Source organism: Branchiostoma floridae, chromosome 3 (genome assembly GCF_000003815.2).
Source record: "Branchiostoma floridae strain S238N-H82 chromosome 3, Bfl_VNyyK, whole genome shotgun sequence".
NCBI classification, from domain to species: domain Eukaryota; kingdom Metazoa; phylum Chordata; class Leptocardii; order Amphioxiformes; family Branchiostomatidae; genus Branchiostoma; species Branchiostoma floridae.
Window position 1 is genome coordinate 17545062 of NC_049981.1, and position 18606 is coordinate 17563667.

Consider the following 18606-nt stretch of genomic DNA (forward strand, 5'->3'; position numbering starts at 1 on the left):
GAATTTTCTCTACGAAATGAAATTTGAATTTTGGTGAATTGTAAATAACGTTCTAATCGCAGTGCTTGCTTGTAGAGAAGCGGCAGGGGGAGACACGAGGCATGGGAGATCACGGGCGACCCCTGGCGGCTCCGTGTGTCGGTCATCAGAAGGTAACATGTATGCATACCCCGTATGTAGAGATAATGGAACCAAGCACCCCCCCCCCCCCCCCCCATCATTAGACTTTTATTAGATTAGCTTTCTAGTCGTATCTGATAATTCCCGCCGTACCCGCTAGAACTTTCGTGGTCCTGTCGATTTTTCATAGTTTTCACTACATATTCTACCTACAGATTTTTCATATTTTTATTCTACTTGCAGATTTTGCAGTTTGGCGCTGAGAGGCCATTCTGAACGGGCCATAGACATTCTGAAGGACCTAAGAAAGGTAACTACAGACACACGTTCATTTTGAATTAAATAATGATTGCTCAGTTGGAACAAACAATATCGACAAACATTCGATGCTCCCGTGCTCAGTGTACGATGCAAAATAGCGATTTCAGGTTCGTAAAACACAAGCCTGTTGTGGAAAAAGACAGCCTTGATGTTTTCTATGATTTGCTTTATGTCAAGTCGTAAAGACTGACAACAGCATTTAGCACATTCTAATGAGAACGGTTCTAACACTTCTGATCTTGGACTGAGTGTTTCCTTGAGATGACCTTCACTTCTCCTGTCATAACCAGATATGTGCCTTGGAAGACCCAGAGGTTCAAGACGCCGACAGTTTTCTTGTGGACCAGAAGACAGCGGGGTACATTACGAGGTGAATAAAATCCCTGGGCTTGAAAACTTGTGATGCTTCTGATCAGCTGAACAATACTTTGCAGTAGTCATGTGCCGTCGCTAATTTCTCTCTTTCGTTCCGTTGCCTTACAAAATAGTCGTCACCTTCTAATGTATATGAGGGTTTTATGATAGCACACTTACACATTGTAGATTTGCATATCACCGTTAATGTGCTGGTCATGTGAAGTTCAATCTCCACCCAGAATCCTTATACAACAAAGTCTATCCTTGCCCTGCAGGTTAAACCTCCTCCTGAAGCAGCAGGACCCGGAGTCCCTACAGATGGAGTGTACGAACTTCATCAGACACCTCAGCCCTCCCGCCAGTGTGTGCGGCAAGAAGAGGTTTGACTTCATGTGTACGTATTCACAACTCTGCTTATATTCCGAGGCCACGCGTAACTTTGGTGATTACAGGTTAGCGATAGCAAAACTTGCATTCCAGTTCGTGTCCATAGGTGCCACCATTTTGTTTGATGGGAAGTGGTGTCGACATTTTTACAGGTTTGCAATTTGTAAACATGAAAAACAACTTACGACAAATGATAAGTCTGTTTTATAATGCAGTATTGGTTATTGATTTGATTAATATATTTGTAACTTGCATTCAGTGCTTACTTCGGATTTTTTATGAATATTTGGAACTAATATTTACGTGGAAATTCGCCGAAGACCCTGAGGTGGCCGACAGGCAATATGGCCGACCCCCTAAGTTCAGAAACAGTCATTTTAGGCCAAAACATCATTGGGAAAAATGCAAGCCGGGCCCTATTGTAAGAGTCAATGCGATTAGCGAAAAAAAGAAATAATAAAAGTATAAACCGTTGCAAAAACATTGCATGTTAGAACACAAAAAAATACAATCTAAATAAATTATTTTTTATATTGCTCCCAATAAGTACTTATTCGGGGGCAAAAAAACTACAACACCATGTACGCGTGTGTGTTTCAGTAGCAGCTGACTTCAGAGGTTTGGAAGCGCTGTCTTTGTGCGGCGCCATGTTGAAGGATAAGGAGCTACTGAAACTAGACAAGGTGCTGGACGCCAACATGGACACCATGACTCACCTGGACCTCAGCTACAACAGACTCACAGACAGCGTACGTGCAGATCATGCAGTCCTTATCGCGAAAATGCAATGCTCCCTAGCAGTATTTTCAAGCACTGCAGCACTACAGGACGAAACCCCCTCCTGAAAGTACTGTAAGTTCATTTATGTTCGCGAGCACTTAATTTCGCGAGTTTGAGCAAATCGGGAGTTCGCGAGATCTTTGAGTTCGCGAGCGGGTGTTTCAAATATTTTTCAAAAGTTACGATCCGGTACTATGACGGTAACGCGAGTGCCCCCCTCCCACCCACACCGCAACACCAGTCATGCCGTCAAAGGCGGAATTTACGAAATGAGTTCAAAGTTACCCTTCAAACAATGTCTAAAGTTGGTGTACTCAATAAAAAATGTGTTTCTACCAAGCCACTGTCTCATTGTTTGGCTCATTTCGGCCTGTTTGGGCCATGATTTGACGATAGCGCACGGAACGCAACAGGGCCAATGACTCCTGATATGTCGCAATCACATTTGCCGCATAGGCTGACGGGATACCCACGCCAAACACAAGCGACGCGGGCGCCATTTTGAAATATTTTCGGCGTGAAAGACGGCGCTAAGTTTTAAACTTTCAGCGTAATTTGTGGACACAAATTGTACACCAGAAGGTGAAGAGTTTATCTCTCCGATATTTACAGTAGTTCCAACTCAGACTTATGAAACGAACGTCTTTTTTTCGGCATGTAAGCGGAGTTTTGTTTTCCACGTTTCTAGTCGTAAAAATTTCCCCATTATTGTTGTAAATCTTAGTTGCTGTAATTCCATAGCTATTACTTGTATTTGTAAAGACCAGTACTACTCAGTTTATTGTTTGTTCTGTTTTTAACTTGTAGAAATCTAGTTAAACTAGGATAATGTGCTAAGTAGATTGTTTTCGCAGCCATGTCACGGCGTGTACGTAAGTTTTGTTGGTAAACAAAGCCGTCATGTTTCTTTTTCCTCCGGTCGCCAGTGGAACATTTCTATACAATAATGACTCCGTGTATCGTATATGTGTTGAATCAACTTTTATTTCGGTTTGAAAAGAATAAATAGTCTGAGTCTTGTCATTGGTATAAGTTGCTATCATAGTAAACACGTAGTTTCAGAGACTGGATCTTTTGGACGGAGGGTGTGGGGAGGGGGACGATATTGAACATGCATGTTCGCGAGTAGATGACTTCGCGAAGCAGAGGTCTCAGCGAAATACGCGAACTTAAAAATCTCGCGAACTTAAATGAACTTACAGTAATGCGGTATATAGTCTGTGGGCAGCTGTCCATCAGTCCCCTATGAATGATCCCATATATGTATGGGAGGGAGATAGCCAGGATAGATAAGAAGGGGATGGGGCGATCACTAACAATTGTAATGCCTAGGACTATAACATTAAAAACTTCCTGAGAAACTCCAACTTCAAATTTGTAAGGAAGTTCGATATACTCTTTCGATTTTCTGTTGTTTGTGGTGCGGTGGTTCATTGCCTCTAAGTACAAAATGACACAATAATTTTCTTCTTTTTTTTGTCTGGTCACAAAATGGTGTTGAGCGTTCTAATGACTCGTACACAACTTACCATGCATATTTTCCTGCGGCCTTACAGGGATTGCAGCGCCTCCTACCGACTCTGCAGAAAATGCAGACCCTTCAAAGTCTGGACTTGGTTGGGAATTACCTGCGGAAGGAGGCGATTGACGGACTGGTGAACGCCATGGCGGACCCCAGCGCTTTCCCATGTCTCACACAGGTTTGTTTTATTTACATTATTCCATAGAACACTGATATAGTCTCCTATATATATCTATTAACATAGAAAACGTAAGAAAAGGGCTGTAGTAATATCACTTTACCTGGCATATCAGTTAGTATTGGTCAATATAGAGAGTTTGCAGGTTCATGCCCGAATGCTAGTTGCAAGTACATAGTGAAAACATAGGAGACATACATGCGACAAGAGACAGTTGAATTACATCATCGTAACAAAAGACTAACAAACACTCTTAGCTATACCCAGACACGCTGGGGTTGACTCCTTTTTTTTGCCAGCAGACCTAGGGGAAGACAATAAGTCCCACTTGATATATGTATACTCGGTGTAGGTTCTGTAACTTAAAAGTGGCTTTCGGTTCGTCTGCGAATGTGGGGAAGTTGAAGGTCGTGGTGATTTCTTTAAACAATGCGTTTTTTTTTCAATGAGCAATTGGAAATAAACTGTGTAGGGGTGGGTACCGGTACAGAAAATTCAGGTCCAGGACCTGGACCTGAACCTGGACCTGATTCAGTACATGAATACTTGTGAATGACGATACTCAAAACAATGGTCCATTTCGCTACAAAGAAGTATGTTTCGTGGACTATTTGACTCCCACTGCACCGGTGTTCTAAAATCCTTCAGACTTACTCTGTATGATTGACTGTAAAACTTTGTAGAAAATAACTATGCTTCGCTCGTGTTATTTTCTTTGCAAATTCGACAGGTAAGCCCCGAAACGTGTGAATTCCTGATCATATAATCTGTTTATATTCGAATAGGTCCAACATCCGGTCTACCGATTTTTTTTAAGTCCGGCTTTTTGGACCGGTCCAATAAGAAAACCGATTTGTTATTGTTATAAACCCACCCCTAAAACTGTGTGGAAAGCCATTGCCATCACGGGATGCGTTTGGACGCCCAAAACTAACGTCATTAACGCTAGTTAATCTTTATCCGCGTGGTAACCTATGCCCGTTGTTTTAAAAACAAGGTATTTAGGAATATCAAGTCGACGTACATTGTTTTCAACTTGATATCTATAAATGGCCTGTTTTTGAAACAACGGATATAGGGTATTCCAAGGATAAAGGTAAACTAGCATTACCGCTTTTTTCTTTACAACAGATTGCCCTTGGAAACAACTACAATATCGCGGTGATGCCAGGCAGTATGTGTGAGCTGCTGCTGGCCAGGTGGCCCCCACACGCCAGGGAACCGTCCCTCACTGAGCTAGCCACCGGGCAGGTTACCATCGTGGAAGCCGTGGACGACGAAGACTATGAAGACCCAGATATCGCAGCATTGCAACTGGTGTGAAACTTACCAGGATTTAGACCGACTCGAAAAATAAAGAGGATATAATCTGAGAATTTCCATTCTAAACTGCTTGATACTGAATGAACTGATCTTATGGCCCGCCCGCAGAAATGCAAAGAAATACGCAAAAATGTAAATAACTTGACAGACAGGCCGCAACTCTCTCATTGGTTGACTGCTAATTACCATGCTATCATTGGTTGAACCGCTAAAAGCGATTGGCTGTCTGATGGAAAACAAAAAAGACGCTAGAGACTACAAGACTCGCTGAATTGTTATTGTGTTGACGACTTTTAATTGCATTTGTCCATATCGACTCCCTCCAAAGCACGTGTCTTTGAATGTATAGAAATGATGGAACTCCCTGGTTCCCGACTTTTTCAGCACTACATCTACTTTAGTACAACGCTGTCCTTGATAACTGTGTGTTGTAATCAATCACAAAGGAACAGATAGCTGTATCAGCCTAATGTAGGCCTTTATGACACATCCGTATACAGGCAATTAAAGGTCAATTGGTTGTTTGCAGTCACATGATTATGACGTCAATTATCGTCCGCCATGTTGGATGACGGATTCTGGTGACGTCACTTTAGAAGTGAGAAATGTCTGCCATTTTTATTTTACCGTTTTTACCATTTTTATCTCACCTTATTTTGGTAGCCAGGGCTATAAACAATGCCTTGCCATTCATCACCATCTGTGCATCAAACGTGACCAGGCGCCATCTTGGCTCAGTGAAGTAAACCAACACGGTCATCATTACGTCACCCATTAGCCTACCTACCGCATAATCAATGCATCGGTAGGTCGGTAAGACGCGGTCACATTCGGTCGTCGTATATGTACGATCTATTTATATCGTTACATTTTCAAGCAGGCTGTGAGAGAACCAGCTTTTGTTTGTAACAAGACAGCTGGATCGTGTATACAACACATCCTAAGAATGTGCTCAGTATGTGACCGTACGGCAATCGTACAATTTCATGACAAATGTGACCACGCCCCTAGTTCGCTTTTCATTAGCTCTCTTGTTCCGTTCTTTGGTGGCGCTTTTTTATTCACCTGCCAATGATATGTACATGGCAGGCATCATAGTTGAGCCTCGTCTCCCAATTTGAGCCCAGCATAAAAATAATTTCAAAATGACCCAAATCTAAACCGCACAAACACCAGAAATGGTTTACTTATTAACCACACAACGAAAGCAACGAAAACTGACGTCTGCCCTGCAAATAGTACAAACATATGTCTGCAGTTTTTCTGGTTCAACCAACCCCTCGGTTCAATTGGGTTAACTCTGCGTCACATGCACGATTATGATAAATATTAACACTGCATAGCATAGGAAGATGTGTCCTGCTCACAGCTATCATTGCCCCCCCCCCCTTCTCAGCAGATTTTGACGATAATACCTACATTTTCCGATTAGACCATGTTGATTCGATTATAAGGATGATAATCTTCTGGGAGCCCCAGAACTGATGCAAGCGTGTAAAAAATATTATTTTCGTTAGAAATGATGGTGTTCAGGAAGATAGAACAAATGACTGAACACACAAAGTATGGCATGCCGGACAATATATATTCTTCATTTTTGTTCTTTTACGTCTTTTTGACTTTGGAATTGACTTCCCAATTGTATTTACTATTGCTCAATATTTCTTCATTTTGCAGCTGCTTTGTACACTATGGTCGAAAACGTTCATTACTCTTGAAACAGAATAAAATTGAAGCGCGTGTGGATGTCATCCATACAATCAAATAAAAATGGCCTCAACTGTAACCGCTGAGCGTTTTCCTGCGCTAACTGCTTGTGTATGGCTCATGGTCGCAAAGACTTACTCCACTCCGTACAACAGTAATCTTACATGATACGTGAGGAACGCAGTCAAGTCCTTCTGAGGGCGCTTGTCAACCAATACAAAGATGTAGGCAATTGGAACACGGAGAATTCGATCCATAAAAGTTTTAACTTTTATGGATCGAATAAGTGCTATAGACTGGAATTCTCGTGGATGTCTGTACAAGGATGCCCATGTATGCCAATAGGTAGCAGCCTCACAGTTGTCTGAGTACCAATTATTTGACAGCATAACTGGGAGATCCCAGTTCGAATCCGAGGAAGGGTATTCTGGTTGGAGCTGCGTTAGTCTTTTGAAAGGGACATGATATCGGGTTCCTGCGTTCGAGTAGTTGCCTCGAGCACATTGCTACAGCCGTCTTACTCAGATGGGTACCTACTGGCTGTACTACAAGGGGAATCAAGAGGAAATGCGTTTGAAGACGTTATTGCTTTGGTTGTTCTTGTAATGTATCCTCGTTCCCAGTTTCCTTCTCTTGTTGCGTTTGGGGTTCCTCAGGGGTACTTCTTCGGTCCGTGTCGTGCCGTGTCCCCTCCGCGAGCGGCTGTGTGTCCGCCGCGGCTGACTGCTGCATGGCCTGCGAGTGTTCCCGCGCTTTCATCCGGAGAGTGGCGATACTGGAGGACCGGTAGTCTTGTGTGCAGGGGAAGGAGCAGCCCAGTGCACATGCGCAGTCCGTGTGGCCAGCAACACAGTAGCTGCAAACTGGGGAGCCTGTGATGTGAAGAAAAATAACGGATAAGTGGCCTCACTAAAATGGTAAAAGTAAAGGTAGTCCCATAGCCTTTTTGGTGCCATAGGGGCATTGGGTTGATATCTATTGTGTCTTGGGAGCGATATCGGGAGGCGAAGCCCAACCCTCTCCTTCCGGATTTCCGCTGGCGTTTGTCTCCCCAACCGACGTCAGGTGGAGTGAGGTGTATAAGGCACAGCATTAGTGGCATGTCAGAGAATTTGAACCCATGAACCCTGGGTTCTGGCCAAAGCACCCTTATCCTCACAACAACGCAACGTCATTAGTCCCAATGCACAACGACAGATTATAAACTTAAGACTTTGTCTGCCCTATTGAAGTTGCACATTGGTCCCTCTGTTCTTTACATCTATAGAAATATTGCAGCCATTACCAAAGTGGACTTAAAAATGACCCTTTGAATAAACTCCACGTGCACGTGGTGAGGACAACTAAGGGAAATTTTTTTCCCCTAGATCTATCGTAGAGGAACTCGTCGCTATCAAGTGCTGTAGTGTAGGGGCATCCTCATGGGATAGCTACAAACAGCGCCTACAGTTTGATATGCAAAGATAACGTGTGACAAGTCGTCCGTTCAGTGTTGTCGTATACCCAGTTAGCTGCTACCGCACCCCGTACTGGCGAAACATGTGTGGTGCGACGTAGGGCTGTTATACCGGCTATATGTACATGTAGTACACAGAACTCTATATTGTACAGACAACCAGAATCAGAAACAAAAATAATCCAAGCTCTCTTTATTCTTTTATTTTCTGACATTTTCTTGCATGTGCGTGTGTACGTGAATGAATCTCTGCCATGATATTCGGAATTGACGCGATGTGTCATGTACTTCGTGTGTTGGTTTAGAGCGATTGCGATGTAAACCTAACTATCATATGTTCCAAGATGGTGCCTATATTTGACACAGAGCTCCCGTGAAATGATCTTGAGTCCGGATTTGGTGGGAAGCCACCAGGAAAGTGTTTGGATGACGGTGTGACGCTGTGATCTTTGAAGCGTGACCTCGGGGTTAACTACAGAGCAAAGACCCCGCACCGTTTCCATAGATTGCAGATGACGGGAAAGACCTCATGTGGCCATCACTCTTTAAGCCGACTTTGAAGAGGAAATATATGTCGCGAACCTTGAGAATCTTTTTTAAAGAATCGCTCATATTTCTGAAATATTACAATTTCGTGCTTAAGATAGAAATACCGCCATGTTATGTATGTAGTGATCAGTTCTAATTTAATGGTGCAGGTAGCATAAAAGTCTTCCTCTGTATCTAGGGCACGGTATTGTAAGTAGTCGGAGCCCATCCCTTTTCTTCCAACGGCTGCCGAACCGAAGTTAAATACCTATTTTTAAACCTGGGTGGAGTTAGGAAAGTCATGTAAAGTGCCTTTTCAAAGGGCGCAACTTCAAGCCAGGAATCAAACCCGCGACTCTCGGGAGTGAGTCCGCTAGCCTAGCTACCCGGCTACTCAACGCCACCATAGGTTTGAATTAAATGTACAATAGCTAAATGTCTTTGGTGATAACTAGAATTGGCTACTAAGTTACATAAAGCTTGCATGGCGAAGCAAACTGCCAAAACAAAACACTCTTAAGAAATTTGTGGAAGTTGAATGTTGTTACAATGTTGAACCTACAATGAGATTCTTTCTGCTGTGAATTTAACAACAAAGATGAACGTGTAGTGAGGTAAATAAAGTTTTGTGCCATCCAACTACGGGATGTGACTACACCAATCTATTCATTCATTGCTACGGATAAGTACCAGAAGATATCTGATTTTTTATTGAAGTTGGCAGCTATAACATGTTCGTCCGTTTCACAAGTTCTTTGTACCACCTAAGGGTCCTTGGCTGTGTGGCCATTGGTTAAGACATTGCCACGGATAAATTCCACAATACAATTGAAAATTATCATTTTCATAACTGGAACATGTAATGCTGGGAGCTATTGTCATCTGAGCCCCAGTTCCGTTTGCTGTGCCACCTAAGGGGCCTTGGCTGTGCGGCATTAGTTCAGACGAGAAGCAGAAGAAAACTATCGGCGAGCCGATCCCCTGACCAATTACCGCCATTCATCACCTGCCCGTTTTACAACACTACCAATAGGAAAATCTAATAATTGGGGTCATAATCACCACTATTGGGTTTGTTGGCTAATGAATACTTCCATCTCCTCTCGACGCCAAAATCCCCGCAAGCGAAATCCCCCTGTCCAGCGTGATAAGAGACGTCATAACGGGCGGGATTTCTCGTAACCCGGGCCCGAAATGAGAGACATTACCCGGTGTTAATATTAACGAACTTATTAATATCTAACCGTAGGAAAGGGATACTTTTCAAATCGATCATAAATCAAAAGGCACATTTTGGCGATATCTTTCCGATATTATATTATCTCGTGCCGTCATATGACTACGTCCATGACTTTATTGTCATTCCCGGTGTAATAGAGTTGTTGGTAATAACCCAATACCTCGATACAGCGGAATCTCCGGCCGTATAATGAGAAAATTACTCAGTGAATAAACTTTATTCTGTCTCGCCATCCACATCCACCCTATCACCGCGGGCACGAGACAGCCGAACCTCACACACCGCACACAATCGCACTTCGCATACTTTAGGGAGCGCGGTTAGAAGACTTCGTACATTCAAGTCCGTATGAGTTCCGTATTGACCTTTTATGTTAAGGTAAATTCTACGGTCTAAAAAGTTGTCTTTTCGGTTTTACAAGCAGGCTGCGCTGTAAAAATCAAAGTAAAATACAAGTTCTTCACAGCATATTATACCTAAAAAACAGAAATACCAATACGCAACACGTACTCACTTGTGTATGCGCACTCATGCGACCGCTTCATTATTGCTGTATGTGCAACTGACAAAAAACTCCGAACGTACAAAAACGTCTCCAGAGTAGGTAGCCCTTGTGGTCGGAAAGAAGTGATTTGAGTTTGGGCTGTCTAACTTTCAAATGAGATGGCGAACTTCAAGTCCCTACATATGAAGGATTTTTTTCAACATTGAATGACTGTTAAATTCAGATAAGTGACTAAGAGAGGTGTATTATTAGACAGATTTTCCTCTCTTGCTTGTCTCACAGCTTACACAGTCTAGTATATCTCTTTCCAATCAGATCTTTAAATTTGTTGCCTGTTCTATCCCAGCTCGTATACTTAAGGGTTCACGTCAGTTAATAAGTCTCTCACCCCAACTTTGTCTCCTAGCATCAAAACTGACTCGTGTGATGTAGAAAGTGACCATAAGATTGTTTTGTTCAACTCTGACTTTTTTGCAAGCTGTTGTTCGATTGCTAGTTGCAAAATGAAACAGTTGATAGAAAAGGGCATGCAGACAGCGCTACATGACAATGGTGACAATTGGAACAAGGTACTTTCTGATAAGGATTGCTGCGAACTTCAATCTGAGGTTTGACGTCTTTTTTGAAGCAGTGGTGCCCCCATGTTCTTGTAATGAGCGGAGTTTGCGAGGTTAGCAGAGTTGTAGCTTTCTTTTCGCCAATAAACGTTTAGAAATTGTGCGTTTTTAGGCCTCTTCAAATAGCATCTCTCTTTCATGATCGTTAGAGAGGGAGGTGGGGATAAAATCTATCTCGTCTTCCTCCAGCATAATCTAGTTACGAATTCTTTATGATCCGCCGCCTGAAAAAAGAATGGCAGACAGTGGGCTATTAAAAAATTGCTTTTGATGATTTTTTTACGAAAAGGACCCAAACTGATGCTGTCAGTTACTGGAAAGGTACCCCTATCCACCGGAAACAGTGGATTGTCTGGAAAATGATGTTTGGTGAAGAGCAGACGTTTCTGAGCAATACGTCAGAAATAATTCCTAAATAAGACCTTAATTTAAAAAAATGCTCCTACTTACCCCCTGGGTACGGGAGCATAGAGAATGCAGCCTGGGGACGGTGGAACAACTTTGGTGACGTCACGGAGTTTCCAATCCCACATGGTCGAAAACCAGAACTAAAAAAAAAGGGGTTATAAAATAGAAAATGTTGAAATCCTAAGACAAATTATACTTTGTACACCGTATTGAAAATGAAGTTCATTCTGTATCAGAGTGTGCATTGTACAGTGATATACGTAACTGACCTGAATGTAGATGCACGATGTAAAGATGAACTATTTGTACACAATATGACAACCTTTGACAACATTTTACATGGGAAAAAGACCATGAGAATTTGTGCAAACACTTTTAAACAATAGATATAATGATAGCACGGCCTTACAAGTTTGACTGTTGCATAAACGATAGAAGTACTAATATAATTCTAGAATAGATTAATTTGTTTTGTTAAACCGTCTCAAAGCGTGATTTATTGAAGAGTAAAATCTCCATAGTTAGACAGATTTATTTGATCCTCTCACACCGGGAAGGACATCTACTCTTTTTGATAAGTGTTTTGTGTTATTTTACGTGCTCGAGGTGTGGTTCTCCTGAAACACAGGACCTCCATTTAACGTAGCGTTGAATCTGAGAGACGGTGCGGCCCTACCAGAAGCTAGGTACTAATTTCCATCTAACGGAAGTCAAGAAAGCCGACTGTGAATGTCAAAACGTCGGTAGCACGTCAAGGGATTCGAAATCAAGACCTCTGAGCTCTAGGCCAAACACCCTAACCTTTACGCCAACACGACGCCATTACCATCTATTTAGACATTTAACTGAGAAAATTGCCTTCTATTCACCCAGACGGTAACATTATCCTAACAACCGAAACATAAAGTTGAGAGGGCGCCTAAATAAGTCTTTAATGAAGCGCATTAATACGTGTATACGGAAGCTATTACTTTTTGGTCTGTCCAACATATATCCAATCAACCACGCATGCATTAAAAACACAACGTAGTTTGTATTGCAATCTTTCCCTCAAAACCATCGTAAGTGATCAAATACATATTGCAAACGCCCAGCCAATCTGGCCTGGCCGCTTCTCCCATTTTCAGTTCCATTGAAGACGGATTCATATATCCAACTTCTCGATGAAAATGATCTCTATAATCTGACTATTTGACTGAAAGTAATGAAAACCGAACTTTTCTGCTATGAATGATTTAGGCGGTAGTTCTGTACAAAGCCTGATATGATTCGGACTTCAAATAAGGAATCAGGGAATATGTGCGCGTTTGAAAAAATAATAAAGTGATAACAAAAATATAACACACATGGATCAGAAAATAGATATGGCCACATAATTCTATAAATATTAAGTACCTGTAAAGATATGCTTGAGAATGCTATTAGGTTATAACCTGTTGTCCTTGGAAGTTAAATCATGGCGGGCTTACGGCACATCGGTGACTTCTGTGGCGCTTTGGCACGGTACAGGACCCAGAGGTCCTGGGTTCGAACCAGGACAGATTCGTTTGTTACACTAACACCTACTCTTTTTGATACGCGAAGTGGCTTCTTTAACATGTCTCTCCCCAAACACGGGACATCCATTTAGCTTCCTATTTGAGGAACGACCCTAACCGAAGCTACATGTACATGTATGTACCCATGTCCACTGAGAAAAATCGTATTAAGTGCCTTACCCTCGGGTACAACCACACGGTATGTCAGGAGATTAGAACCCAGGACCTGGGACAAACATCTTACCGTTACCCCACACCGACCGCACTAATGGTATTTTTGTTGTCTAGCTGGTTTACTTTTTATTTCATAATCTCTACAAAAATACCTTGTTGTTTCTAAACCAGCCCATTCATTTTATCACTTTCTTAATCTAAAGAAAAGAGAAAGGGCATCTTTTGAAATCCCAAAAATATGGAGCCTAATCTTCGCATTTGGAACTGAACCCAAGTTTTATAACTTTAAGAGTTTCTAGACAACTTTTTAATGGCCAACCAATTTCGTTTTGCTTGTTCACATTCGGATTTAAATACCGCCTACATAAAATAGCTTGACAATAATATAGTTTTTGTAAAAGGAATCTGAAGAGGAATTGGAAAAAATGTCGTTTCTGGTTAGCAAACCGACTCTAGCAAAAACCTGCCAACCCTAGTTGTTTTTTTGGGCTCAACCACTGGCAAGTAACGCATGATTTCAATTCCTTTCCGTTGCAACAGAAAACGTTATATAAAAAGACAAAACAAACATAGGGGTAATATTATGCTGTTTATATTGTCACACAGCACAATATTACCCCTATGTAATTGTACAAAATGGTGTAGTGCACTCCTTCACCCAAAAATGACGGTACTGTTCCGAGCTCGCTCTCCTCAATACTTTGGGAAGGCCATTTGGTACCAACTTAGTCAAGACTTGAATCGATGGCGAAATGGTAGGCTGTTTGATCCAGAATCCAGAGGGATCGAATCCCCTAACATGCTCTGGTGATGTACCATTGGGAACAGTAGTTTGCACACAAAATTCATCACTTAACTCGAGTGAAAATTAGTACCCTTTTTTTGCATCAAATATGAAAGCCATCGTACATGTAAGATGCCTTTCCCAAGGGCACAACATTGGTCACATGTCAGGGGATCCAACATAGTGTTTCGGGCCAAACATCCTAGCTGTTACGCCAAAATAGCTTCGGCAGGTTAGGGAATCAAAGTACCTTCGAAATGGAAGTCCCGTGTTTGAGGAGAGCCACACCTCAAGCATGTGTAAGACCATGTACACTTCTCAAAAAGAGTAAAGGTCTTTCCAGGTGTATAAGTCTGGATATGCAGCTTGTGCTGTACAGCACAAGCCTGGTGTGTTACGTCATGCACACAAACACTATCTAAAAGCCAACTGAGGTCCTACGGCCTTGAGAAACGCCTACCTGATGCTGTTAGCTGCAGTTGTGGGTGGTTTCTGTACGGATGAGGATGACGTAGTAGGAGGGGACTTGCTTGGCTCTTTCCTCTCCCCTGTCTCTCCGTCACTCCCCTTGTCTTTATCACTGTCCTTCTTGTATTTCTCCTGCTTTCTCCACTTGGCTCGCCGATTCTGGAACCACACCTAGCCGTGTAAAAGCACTATGTTACGTCATCTTACGTGATGTGTGACTGTACCGTTGTAAAATATGTACCTAACTAGGGCGATCACTTTCAGATTGATATTGACCGCTACATAGACACAAAAAGGACATTTCGGAAAGGCCGATACAACTATGCATACAAACAAGTGGATACCAAACAAAATGGGCTATTTAGGGCCCGGCAAGGCATCTGGATTTTTTTTACCAGGTAACACATCTAAATGACCTAATCGTGAAAACGCCGAGAAGTACTCCCGCAGTTTACGTGTGGCTTCAGAGTCCAGCCGGAGCTACACCTCTACGGCCACCGGTACAAGTGTGACCGTAGATAACATTGGACGTTTGTGCGTCTTCGTGAAATCCGGCGTGTCTAACATACGCGGTAGTCATCGGTTGTCTCTGAAACTTGTCTGAGTCGGTACCCTACCTACTTCATCCGACAATGCATTTGGAGGTGTTGTTGTTCAATGAATGGTGTTGTTCAAGTTCACCCAGCCCTTATTATTTTCTTCCATTTACCTTAAACAGAAGCTTAAGGCTGTGTTTCCTATTCTGCTACAACAGACTGGCTGTGGTTGTAATGCTGTTGTTTGTAAACAACATAATTTGCAAATGTATGTTCATGATATTTTGGCACGTGTGTAGGTGTTGAGGTCAAGTTTGATAACGGACCTCCCTAGCGGCTTGCTACGGTACTGAAGTGGAACCCATTGATTTTGAATCCTGTTGTTCATCGTGACAATAAGTAAATCTACGGCCACACCTTGAAAAGGTGACTAGCCAGTGACATCCAGGGTAACTAATTATCTGGCTCCATAGAGTACTAGAACTGGTCTCCAGTGGGAGTCGTCCTAATCGTTCGCAGATGTCTATCAAAGACTTGGAATCTCGATAAGTTCGGGACGGCAGCGGCAGGCCCGAGTCGATCGGCGCAGAAGGACTGGCCCGGGGAAGCTGCGCGAGTGGCCGTATCGACTCCATAATAGGCGCTAACTGCTTTTTCGATTATCGGATACTTCCAGCAACCCAGGCACTCAATGCTCTCCGTGTATACCTGGTAATAGTAAAGACCTTAAAGAAAAGGCATGGACCTAACTTTAAGCATGGGAAAATGGCCACCTTATTTTTACCTTTTACCAAAGGATCCAAAACAAGCTGATGTTTATTTTCTAATCATTCTAAGTTTCGCTCTCTTTAGTCACAATGTATTTACGCTGCAGCTATATGATGCGTAAAATGAACAACTTTGGCACGGCGGCCTAGCCTGGTGGTTAGGACCTGGGAGTACTGAGTTCGAGTTCCAGGTCTCGGGAAAAGCCTTTTGTGCCAATTTCCTCACTCGGCTCGGGTGTAAGATGAGTAGCTCTGTACCTGCCGTTAGATAGCTCAGCTCTATTTTCGTCGTAGGATACAATTTCGAGTTGGATACAATTGTTTGTGCCGAAAGTTGTTATTCCTGTCCGTGGTGCTGAATGTTATGATGTGATCCTTCTACGGTCATCCAACAAAATTGAGCATTCCTTCACTTCATGTGTTTTGATATTGTTTCAAGGAAATTTCATATGAAGTAATATTGACTGGTCATATCTGAGTAAACTCGACGATTACGCACTTAAAAGCGAAGGTAAAGGTAGACCTATAGCCTTTTTAAGGACAATGGGTTGTTGTCCACTGTGTCTAAAGCACGGTATTGGAAGGCGCAGCCCATGTAGCGGGTAGCTATTGTTAAACGCCCTCCATTAGATTTCTAGATCTGTTGATATTAACATGTCGCTGCTACTGGGGATGATGTTGTTATTATTGTTTACCTTGTCCGGTGGCGCATAGAGCAGTATATTTCCTTGCTGTTTCCGTAGTATGGTATATTCTTACAGAGTGGTGTTGCTAGCCCTTCCCCTTTAATGTCCTGAAACCTGAGACCTCTATCTTACGTCCTATCCAACAGGTGCAGCCCCAAACGAAGTGCCTTTACGAAGATTTGAACCAAGTATTAACTTTTTGGAACCAGGCGGAGCTTCACTGTGAGGCCGCTACCAGTTGAGCTACAAGGATATCCTTAGTATTGATCATCCTACTGAGTTTACGCCGACTCTACATCCCCTTTCTCAACATAGCACAGGGAAAAAAGTTTCGTCATGAATCTTTTGTGATGAGGGAGGGAAGAAAAACACGGTATATGAGAGCAGAACGTGTGATGGATTCCTAATGAAGTCGAGTTCACACCCGTTAGGAAAAACTAACTTTGTAGGAAATCGCAGAGGACGTGAAAAAGATGCATTTATGCGTCATATCCAGTTTCACCTCCGACATATCAGGCCTTCCGGGGACGCCTGTTTACCTGACGAAACGACTCCCGCTGGTTCCAAACTTCTCAGGCGACCCTGCCTTGGGGTCGAACTCGACTCAACAGACAAGGGTTGTACCCGCAGACAATTAACGTACTTCACCACCATTAGGCACTACAATGCCACCAGCGGATGAAATATAGATTTAGCAATTGCCTTTGACATCAACGGCATTTTCATCCCGAGCCGGCACATTATCTAAGTAGTCATTAGAAGTGCACTTTTGGGCACAAGTTGTTCCCTGGGTACGAAACTCACATCTAAAGGATCATGAACAAGAATTGAGGCAGAAATGTTTGAAAAAGTAAAACTGGATCCATGAAAAATCGATACCGCGGAGTTCACCATTCTCATCACAGAGAGACCAACAAAATGTTGTCAATTATTTTGATGAGGCGCGAAATTGCATTTTTCTATTAGTCCCCCGAAATAACAACTCGCTAGCCAAGCGTGTGAAATTTTCATCTCCCCAAATCCCACATAATTGCGTTTATTCCCCGACTCCTTTTTAACTGCGCGCACCAGACCAATTGTTTTTACATTCGCTTCCCAATTTTCCGTCCCAAATTGAAGCGTAAAGGATTTCCCCTCCCCCGGCCCACGCTGTAGTAGTCATCACGTAATGAGTTGTCACGCCTGGCCGTACAATACCATAATCTGCTTACACCTCTAAAACAAACTCAATTATTGACTTCTAATCCAGCTGATGTGTCTATTGTCTATGCTCCTGTCGGGAAACATTAAGAAATTAGCCCTTACCAGGCACGCGAATTAAGGGCCCGCTACAGACACATCCAATAACGCACGAGGGCCTTGGAGTCAGACTTTAGGTGCCTAGATTGGGCGTTTATTAGCACAAGAGGACATTAGGACAACCATTTCCCGGCCAAGGGTTTAACCCACGAGCTATAAGCACCCTGCAAGATGGCACGGACATCACTTTCCTCACAGCCTGATTTGAAATTAATGGAGTGAGCTTCATTTGCTGGGGATTTTGGGCCCGGACATTAAGCGGACGACTCGAACCGTGCGCTTGTTTCAAAGGGAATTGGATTAGAAAGGAGAGAAGAAGCGCATTGCGTATAAGGGGTGTGAAGAATTAATAGAGCGTCGTCAGACGTTGATTGGATTTGAGTGGTAATGATGGCGCGTTGATTTAGATGCTTTCTGAACAGAGGGAAGCAGATATTCCAGGAAATGGGCAGGTAATTTGATTACCTGGAGAAGGGAGGGATGAAGTTCCCAAGGATATTTGGATTTCAGTAATAAGCTTGGTAATGGCGTTACTCCATGCCCACGCTATGGGGTGTGCAGATTCACATAGGGAAAGGCAACTGGTTCTGTCGTGTGTAGCTATAGATTGGTGTTTTGTCGAAGGTGTGGTGTAACATAAAGGGGTTGCAATGTAGTTTGGTTTGGGGTGATATGATGGAATTAGTGGGGTTAGTGGGGTTGTGTGGAGTAGTGTGGTGTGGTGAGGTGAATAGTAGTGTGTTGTGACACATATATAGAGAGAGAGTGGCAAGTTGTGGTGTTGTGTTGTGTTGTGTTGTGTTGTGTTGTGTTGTGTTGTGATGTGAGGTGCTGTGATGAGTGTGGTTTAATATATGTGTGTTGTGATGTTGTATACTGTGATGTAGTGTGCCTTGCTGTGGTGT

The 18606-nt window shown here is 42.8% G+C and overlaps 2 protein-coding genes across 4 annotated transcripts in view; one reads left to right on the forward strand and one right to left on the reverse strand.

The window, feature by feature from the left end:
* LOC118412178 (leucine-rich repeat-containing protein 75A-like) overlaps positions 1-6596 on the forward strand; it is an 8898-nt gene extending 2302 nt beyond the window's left edge. Inside the window, exons 2-8 of one of the 2 annotated variants that reach the window (XM_035814894.1) lie at positions 76-152; positions 364-430; positions 732-811; positions 1074-1192; positions 1786-1934; positions 3522-3665; positions 4797-6596. In XM_035814894.1, coding sequence (XP_035670787.1) covers positions 76-152; positions 364-430; positions 732-811; positions 1074-1192; positions 1786-1934; positions 3522-3665; positions 4797-4988 — 828 coding nt within the window. In that variant the 3' untranslated portion in view covers positions 4989-6596. The remainder of the gene's footprint in view (positions 1-75; positions 153-363; positions 431-731; positions 812-1073; positions 1193-1785; positions 1935-3521; positions 3666-4796) is intronic. The other variant, XM_035814896.1, reaches the window with a different exon arrangement.
* A 389-nt stretch (positions 6597-6985) lies between these two features.
* LOC118412179 (dorsal root ganglia homeobox protein-like) overlaps positions 6986-18606 on the reverse strand; it is a 25537-nt gene continuing 13916 nt past the window's right edge. For both annotated transcript variants that reach the window (XM_035814897.1, XM_035814898.1), the window contains exons 5-7: positions 14406-14584; positions 11492-11589; positions 6986-7567 (exon numbers count right to left, since the gene is read on the reverse strand). In XM_035814897.1, the coding sequence (XP_035670790.1) occupies positions 7278-7567; positions 11492-11589; positions 14406-14584 (567 nt within the window). In that variant the 3' untranslated portion in view covers positions 6986-7277. The remainder of the gene's footprint in view (positions 7568-11491; positions 11590-14405; positions 14585-18606) is intronic.